An 8,713-nucleotide genomic window follows, 5' to 3' on the forward strand; every position below is an offset into this window, starting at 1 on the left:
ATCCATACAAAAAAAACTACAGCTGAACAAAAGTAAGCTTCGGGTTCTTTCTGAAAGGATATCTTCACCAAGGGCCACTATTGCAACGTCGAAGCGATCGTGCAGCCTTCGCTAAATTAGCCCGTGCATGTTCAGCCATACACTCGATTATCTATTAAAGAAAGTCATGGAAGAATAGAGGATCAGTAACATTTGAAAGTTGCAGAAATGGATTGGCAAACAATGAATTCAATTGAAGTGAGAAATAGTTTGAAAGTTACCATTTGCTTCCTCATTGTCTGTGCCCTTCTCTGTATAGAAAGTACGGAAAAAATCATATTAGCAACTACTGCATTAATTGCGCCAATGTTATAATGTGATTAGAAATATTAGAAACGCTAGAGTAAGAACCCCATTATTCAGTTATATGCTAATGTAACAAGTATACCCAACATCGCTTCACATGTTCAGATTTGATTTTATACCAAACAGAACATGTGAATTTGATTTCATGCTAACATAGAACCACAACAGTAATCCTAAACCCAGCTGATACAAACATTTTAGTAGCTCAAAAAAGTAGATAAAAAATATTTACTGATTTATCCTTCATATGGATCAAGTTTTTGTTACCTTGATGGTAAATTGAAATTCATTGGGCATACACAACATATATCTCGGTAAACAAAAAGAACCCTCATCCCCTTGTAATATTAGCATCATTCAAGAATCAGAATTAGACTAGTAGTGCTACTATAGAGTAAGATCCACACACTGAAATCCACCCACAAACCCCGAAAATCTAATGCCTAAACAGCAAACCTGTGACCCAACTCCAGTCGTTTATTCTTAGATTTCGCCTGAATCTGTGCTTAGTACTCTATAAAGCTTTGAGATTCGCAAGAAACTCAATCATCAGCAGGTCGTATTATGCAAGGTTCCAACTTCCAAGCCTAAATTAAAGGCTGCGACCAACCCCAAAAACCCTTCAGTCGCGCATGAAGTTGACTAAATATGAATCAAAACCCCATAAAGACTCTGGTTTGTAGCTGGAATTTAAGTTTTCTATATGAGAGCTTATCAGGTTCAACTAGCCTATGCTCATCCTCTATTTGGTCTAGAAAGGTTACTCGAGAGATACGGATACTGATGTTTCTTCTTTGCGGTTTTGATGTAACACACGCTATATTCTTATGTTCTACACTTCTATTCATCACAATTGTAGAAACCTTATCATCGCCCAGTTGGCTAAAAACAATCAAGTAAGGGAGCCATGAACTGAGTCTTTCGAAGTACAAAGAACTAGCCCCTTGAATCATGATAATATAACGAGTTCTGTCTTGTTTCCATTTCGGGGAATATTAATATGACGTCTAAAAAGTTACCGACGCTTGCATATAATTGAGGCCATACACTATCGAGAATATTGTTCTACAAAGAAGAACCTTGAGCCTATGACGGTCACTAACATTCCCAGATCAACACGTTCCGGTTGCTAGCCTAGAGTTAAGTGCCAAGTTAGAATGGTTGTCATATTTCTGATATCAATATGAATACTACCAACTTGTATACCTTAATGTCTCGATTTCAATTTTGTCTTCAGAACTTTCTTGACGAGAGAAGCATACCTATATATGAATACACATAACTACCTCTAGACCTCGAAACATTCATGCTTCCTAGCATTGATTTTATTAATGAAAATTGTCTTGCGATCTACTCCACAATTTAATAGGGCATAGTTCCACTGCTAGAAAAGAGTGAGAAGAGATTCAAAGTCCAAATGTGAACCCAAGCAACAGAAACAGCTCTGCTACCCCTTAAGGTTTAAATCCTGAATCCTAACATAAAAAACTCTTGAATTTCTCACCTCTTCTTCTCTGAGTCGAGCATTCTCTTCTTTCAGCAGATTCAGCTCCCCCTCCAACTCCACAGTATAAGCCTGCATCAGAATCAAACGAAACACAATTTTAACCCAATATCACAGGCACAAAGCAGATAAATTTCAAAATTCACACAACCCTCCACCTGCTTTCTGGCCCTAGATCTCGCCGCCGACTCCCGATTCTTGATCATCCTCCGCTGCCTCCTCTCCACCCCTTCTCCACCACCCCATCCCGCCCGTTTCCTCCCATTCATCTTAGCCGTCCGTTCACCTCCATCCCTCCTCCGCCGCCGCCGTACCCCGAATTGTCCACCCATCGGACGAGACGCGGGCTCACCGGCGCCCAACCCTCATCTGCTGCATCCCATACCCATTGCCGTACCTCTTCCCATGCCCCTCTGGGGGTGGCGTGGGCGTGGTGATACTCATACCCATTGGTCCCCACAAACGCGGCCCCTCGGCCGGGTCCCATTGCCAGCCATAGCCCTGCTGCATTGCCACTGCGGAGGAGGATGCGGCGAAGGCGCGCCCACCCTTCCCGAACTACCCCCGCCTTGATCAGAAAATCCTCCAGCGTCATCTCCCCGAACGTCGGCTGCGCGATGGGCGTTTCCGGGATTTCCGCTGCCCCCGTGGTGGGCCTCCCCGTGTCGCAGGGAACCTCCTGCTCCCTGTGAATCTCCGACCACACTTCGTCGACCGTCTTCCGGCTCAGAGGGCCCGGCAGTGACAGTGACCCTGTCGGTGCAGCGGCTGGGCCCCGCCGACACCGGCCGCCGCCGGCGGAACACTGGCGGGAGTGTTGACGTCATTGCTAGTATCTACTCGGCGCAGCGAATCCCTCCTCGACGCTCCAGATGTTGCTGAGGAACTCATCCATGTTCATCGACCCGAAAGTCTTCCCGGGCTCGCACACGTGTTCTGGATCTCGTCGAGGGTGAGGGAGTAGATGGAGGACTGGCGAGCCAGGGGGAAGCCGAGATCAGGCTCCTGGGCTCGTTCGTCATCGCCGCCGCCCTGTCGACGATGGCGATTTCTTCGCTGGGGCTCCGATGTTACCTCGTTCTCGTCCACCTTGCTCTCGCTAGGCGACGCCATTGACGGGCTGGGCTTAATCTGCAAGAGGAGAGAGGGGGAGGTCGTCTTACTTAATGCGGGGTTTCGAGAAAGGACAAGAGCATGCAGTGTGAGTACATGATGATGATGATGATGATGAAGAGGAGAGTCGGATTTTGCGGGGTTAGATTACTCGGATTGGTGAGGGAGTGAGGCCTGAGCCCAAGATTTAGGACTGGACCCAATTGCTAGCCAACTGTATACCCAAGGCCCAATACTACGAACGGGTCCATTCTTTGAAGCGCCGAGACTTGTCATGTAACTTTTTTTTTTGGGTTAATTTCACATCATCCTCCTCCACCACACCCGAACTAGGATGGCCGCGCCGACGACCAAAAAAAAGGGAAATTTCTTTTTTTTTTCCTCTTTTTTTTGTGGTTTTTCCTCTTTTTTTTTTGTGGGGGTGGCGTTGCGTGAGGGTTCACATAACCTTTCACTATGTCACTTGGGAATTACGTGCATGGTTCGATGACAAAAGTCAGCCGTTTAGTACGGTTTTGTGAGTCACCTCAAAGTTTCATTGATTGGTTTTATGTGAATAAACAAATTTCAAATAGGTTATGTGCAACACTCTCTAAAGTTTATGAGTTAGGGCTTGTTTGTTTGTACGGAATTAATTGTGAAGTAACCGAAGTAAAAAAAATAGATGCTACTTCTGCTACTTCCAAACAAAAAAGTGTGTTTGGTTTTCTGAAAAACTTACTTCCGATACTTCCCTAAATGTTTATGTGACGCCTACGTGTCATCTTTACTTTCAAAATATTTTTCCAATCCTTAATACTCAGAAGTAGCTCGGAAGTAGTTGAAATGCATATTAATTATGACATAAATAATTTTTTTATTAATATTTCCCGTATTAGTTACTTCTAACAACTTTTCATTGATAAAATTACTTCCTAATAATATTTTCAAATGTTATTCAATCAAAAAAAGTAAATGAAAAGGAAGAAGTTCTACTTCCATTACTTCTAAAAATATATAAAACAAACAAAAAAATGCTATTTCCACTACTTCCTACTTCATAGCTTTGAAAATTACTTCTATAACCTACTTCTTACTTCTAATACTTCCATTATCCAAACGGACCCTTACGTGAAATTAACACTTTTTTCTACGGCTATATTAAAAAAAAACACCACTTAATTTGGAAGATTACCGGGTAACCCAAATGACTTTGAAAATATCAGAAAACTCCCATTAAATTGACAAGTTATTAGATAAACCCTTCAAATTTCAAGATTAAAAAAATAATAACGAGCGAAACACAACTTTAACCAACAAAATATCTTCCTACATAATTTTAATCATCATGCGGAAATTACACCTTCAAATTGAAGGGGGTTTCTCCGATAAGCCTATACTTAAGGGAATCACGATGTGCTGCTCTCCAGATGGAAAGGATTAATTTGGAATAACTTTTAATAAAAAACCTGATTGCAATTTCATTATTTGTGGGGCAAAATTTTAAACAACAGAAATAATATATTCTTAAAAAACTGTGATGACCTAACAACAATTTCAATGATCCGAAGGACTAACGTCAAAATATTAAACAATAAAGGGACTAATAAAAAAATCCACAATCCTTTCTATGACTCTATGAGTCTAAAAACTATTTAAGTGTTCCTTCGTATTAGTCCCTTACATCTTTCAAAAAAGTAGGTCCGTTAAATCTTTCATATTTTGAATTAGTGCCTCATATCATTGAGATTACTACTGGGTCCCTCACATCTTAGATTATTATGAAATTAGGCCCTAAATCATTGAAATTGCAATTAGACACCCCAGTTCTTAGATTATTTTGAAAAGTAGTCCCTCACATCTTAACAATTAGAGGAAACTTAGTTCCCCAATTAGTTTCTCAAATTCTCATAAAGCGTTTCCAATTAATCCATCCATTTGCTATTTCTGATCTTCATCGGAGGGATCGGTTTTCAAAATTAGTTAAGAAATGATTTGAGAGTCTAATTTCCAGAATAACATAAGATATCAGGGATCTGAACGCGATTCCAGTGATTGCAGGGCGCTATCTCAAAATATCTATGATTTTAAGGGACTAATGACGAAAAAGCCTAACTATTGAGCGCAACAAGATTGCGACGCATATGATCCATCAGTGCCTCCACCTTTCGAACAATTTCAAATCAAAGACCAACGTTTGAAAAGATGACCGTCATCGACCAATATCACTATAGGACGTGATGTCTAAAAGTAAAGAGAAAACAGTGAAAACAGTGGATAATCAAGAAATCCTTTTTCGTATGAGTGGCACTATACGGCCTGATGTCAGGACGGGTGCACTGTAACAATAGAGAGAGAAAAAAAGGTGGTAGTAGGGACACACCCCAAACCACATCCCAAACCATATTTCCTCTTTCATATGCTACAGTATACCGGGCTCCAATACATCGGGCTCCACATGAGATTTTAAATTTTTAAAATCTGACCCGGCGTACTGTAGCATATGAGAAAGGAGTATAGTTTAGGATGTGGTTGGAAGTGTGTCCCTATCATTTTCCGAGAAAAAAAAAAGTTAAGATTAGAGTTGTGGTTGGGGTGCCCCTATCGTTTTCCTTTTCATATTGCCGCTCACGGAAAACGCGTGAGAGAAGCCAGAAAACATGGACGCCTAACTTTCCTCTTTCGGCTCGCATATTATCACCCACTGTCATTTTCGCAACCGACAAAAATTTCTATCGCGACCATTCACAATTTGCCGCTTATTGTTGTGGTATCCAAACTTTTTCTTTTTCCTCCTCCTTTTACTTTTTCCCTAATCCACGCCTAAAAGGCTCAAATTTCCAAACGAATTGGGGGAGTAAGACTGCTTTGATCTTTTTAAAGTATAGTATCAACAAAAAGATCGGAAAAAATTAAAAAAAAACATCGAGTTACCTGATCTCTAGCTGATCAGTTGCATTCAACAAGTTTCCTTGATCTTGAAGAATTCCTAGCAACAATTTTTTTTTTTTTTTTGGAAAGCAAGAAATGAGATGATTAAGAGGAGAAGAGAGCCCTGGCGCTTTTTTTCTTGCTCTTTCCGGTCCAGCTCCTCTACTGCTTGCCTTGAATATTTATAGTATGCTTTCCTTAATTTACTTGTTTTTATTTGTTTTTATAGCTACTGCGACTGTTAGGGTGGTCCCCGCTTCTGACATAGTTATCCAGGATGAGGTGGGGCCCACCTAGCGTGCGGTTTGGTTGTATCCGATTTAATAATTGCTTTTGGAATCCGCTGCATGGGAGAGCGCTCGGGTATGGCGACACGTGCGAGACACGTGCCGTCGAGAAGACACCGCCCCCCCGCCATTGGACTATTTTTTGCAGGCCGCTTCCTCAGAATTTAGAGAATTGTGGATGGTTGATTATAGTTAAGGGCATAAATTTTCACATGCAATGATTTTTTTTTTTAGAACCCGTCTTTTAGCCACACGCGTCACCCTTTTAAAAGCCTAAGAAATAATCTCACAATTTAGAATACTTTAAAACCCATCAAAGAGTAAAGTTAGAAAAAATGAACCTATGTTTAGGGGCCTTTTGAATAATGGAAGTATTAGAAATAAGAAGTAGGTTATAGAGGTAACTTTTAAAACTATGAAGTAGGAAGTAGTGAAAATAGTTTTTTTTTTTTTGTTTCATATATTTTTAGAAGTAAGGGAAATAGAACTTCTTCCTCTTTATTTACTTTTTTTTGTTTGGATAACATTTGGAAATATTACTAGGAAGTAATTAACATATATTGTTTCTACAATTTCAAAACCATACCACGCTCTTTAATTTGATCTAGCACGTTACAATAAGTTTCATGCCGATATGACCCCTCGCCACTTGAGAGCAAGAAAAATCCTTCAACCACATAGCTTCAAAATAATTGTTTACCTCTCGCCTACGATGAGAATCCGGATAATCATAAATTCCTATGAATCTCCAATTTCTCTCCTCCCTCGTTCCTTTGATCGTAACATCAACGTGGCATTTAGACAAAGAATTAATAGACAAACTGTTCTCTTTATCCCAAAGAAAAACTGCCCGATGACCATCACAAATTACTATAAAATAATTATTAAAATTAAGAGTAATTTTATCAATAAAAAGCTGTTAGGAGTAACTAATAAAAAATTAATTATTTTCTAATTAATATTTATTTCAACTACTTCCGAGCTACTTCTAAGTATTGAGGATTGAAAAAATATTTTGAAAGTAAGGATGACACGTGGACGCCACATAAACGTTTAAGGAAGTATTGGAAGTAAGTTTTTTAGAAAACCAAACACACTTTCAGAAAGCCAAACACATTTTTTTGCTTGGAAGTAGCAGAAGTAGCATCTACTTCATTTACTTCAGCTACTTTAAAATTACTTCCATGCAAACAAACATGCCCTTAACACCCCATAGTTTTCATTACTTTAATAATTTTATGTGGTTTTTGTGTCATAAATGTAACACATGTTCGGAAAGAACAGAGGAAAGTATAAATTAGCATGCATCATAATTTTAATACATTCAACGTGATAATTATATTGATTTTATATTATTCTTATTGATTCAATATTTTGTTTATGGTTATACTTTAATTATTTTATTAATTCTATGTATTGTTTATAGTAGATCAAAGTAATAGCATATATAATGTGCGCTCTCTTTCCTCTCCCTCTCTTTATCTCCTAGAAAAAAGTAATAAATACCTAAGCTAAGAAACATTCATAACACAAAAAAATGACACATAGCTCAGAAAGTTGAAATAATTCATACCAACTCTTATTTATTTTATTCTTTCTTCAAATCTTCTTGAATTAATTTCCTCCTTTAACTGTGGGATTTTTTACACTTCACAGTTCAGACGCCAATGAAGCCGAGAATGTAAGATTGCAATACATAATGTTGTCAGGGGTGGAACCGCAATAAAAACGGAAACTAATGGCTTCTAGCGATTCCAGAACATGTTCGTCGGTGTATTAAGCTACTGGGGGTAATATCGTCTTCAAGATTTTTGTCAGGCGTTATCCTCCGTAAAATTGAGTGTACGGTGGAGGCCAGCAGGAAAACTGCTTTTTTGTAACTTTAAATGACGATAAAACCCCTGTACGGTCATCATTACGAGGAGGAATATTACTCAAAAGTGTTAAATAACAGGGGCTTTTACGTCTTTGTAGACCTAACTAATGTCGTAAACGGGCGTCTTAACGGAGCTGCGCTAAAGTTGTAGCCGTACGTGATTTGACATCTAGTTCTTCTCATTGATATGGATGCCTCAAATTTGCCGCTAGATTGTTTGAGGTTTGTCTGGCATGGATAAATTTTCAACAATAATCAATATTAATTATAGGATCTGTTGTAATCTTGTTGTTGTATCTACATACATCATATATATTAAAAGTAAGAATAAAAAATAAAATATAAATGTAAATAGACAAGAGAAAAAATAGAGAGAAAAGTGATTCTCATTTTTATTCATCTTCCTCATTCCTCCATACATTTTGTAGTCCATGACATACATTATATAGATAAATAATAAGAAAACTAAAGGACATGGACAAATGAAGAGTCATCTAATTAATTATTCATATTCAAGTAAGAGCTGTGCTATTTGTCTCGCGCGTGATGCATCACGCACGAGACAAACAAAGTTTTTGTAAAAATAAACCAAACACAAGAAATATGTCACATCATCCAACTCATCTCATCTCATATTTAAAAATCCCCCACATCATCCAATAATATGGTGATAACTCA

At 38.8% G+C, this 8,713-nt stretch overlaps 1 protein-coding gene across 1 annotated transcript; it reads right to left on the reverse strand.

The window, feature by feature from the left end:
• On the reverse strand, nt 8-6,039 carry LOC109838260 (ABSCISIC ACID-INSENSITIVE 5-like protein 5). Its single transcript, XM_020406717.1, is given in 7 exon segments — nt 8-151; nt 261-290; nt 1,850-1,921; nt 2,008-2,213; nt 2,690-2,773; nt 2,776-2,980; nt 5,876-6,039. Coding segments are annotated over 6 exon segments (666 nt in total). The 5' UTR covers nt 2,963-2,980; nt 5,876-6,039; the 3' UTR covers nt 8-64.

Source organism: Asparagus officinalis, chromosome 4 (genome assembly GCF_001876935.1).
Source record: "Asparagus officinalis chromosome 4, Aspof.V1, whole genome shotgun sequence".
Lineage (NCBI taxonomy): Eukaryota > Viridiplantae > Streptophyta > Magnoliopsida > Asparagales > Asparagaceae > Asparagus > Asparagus officinalis.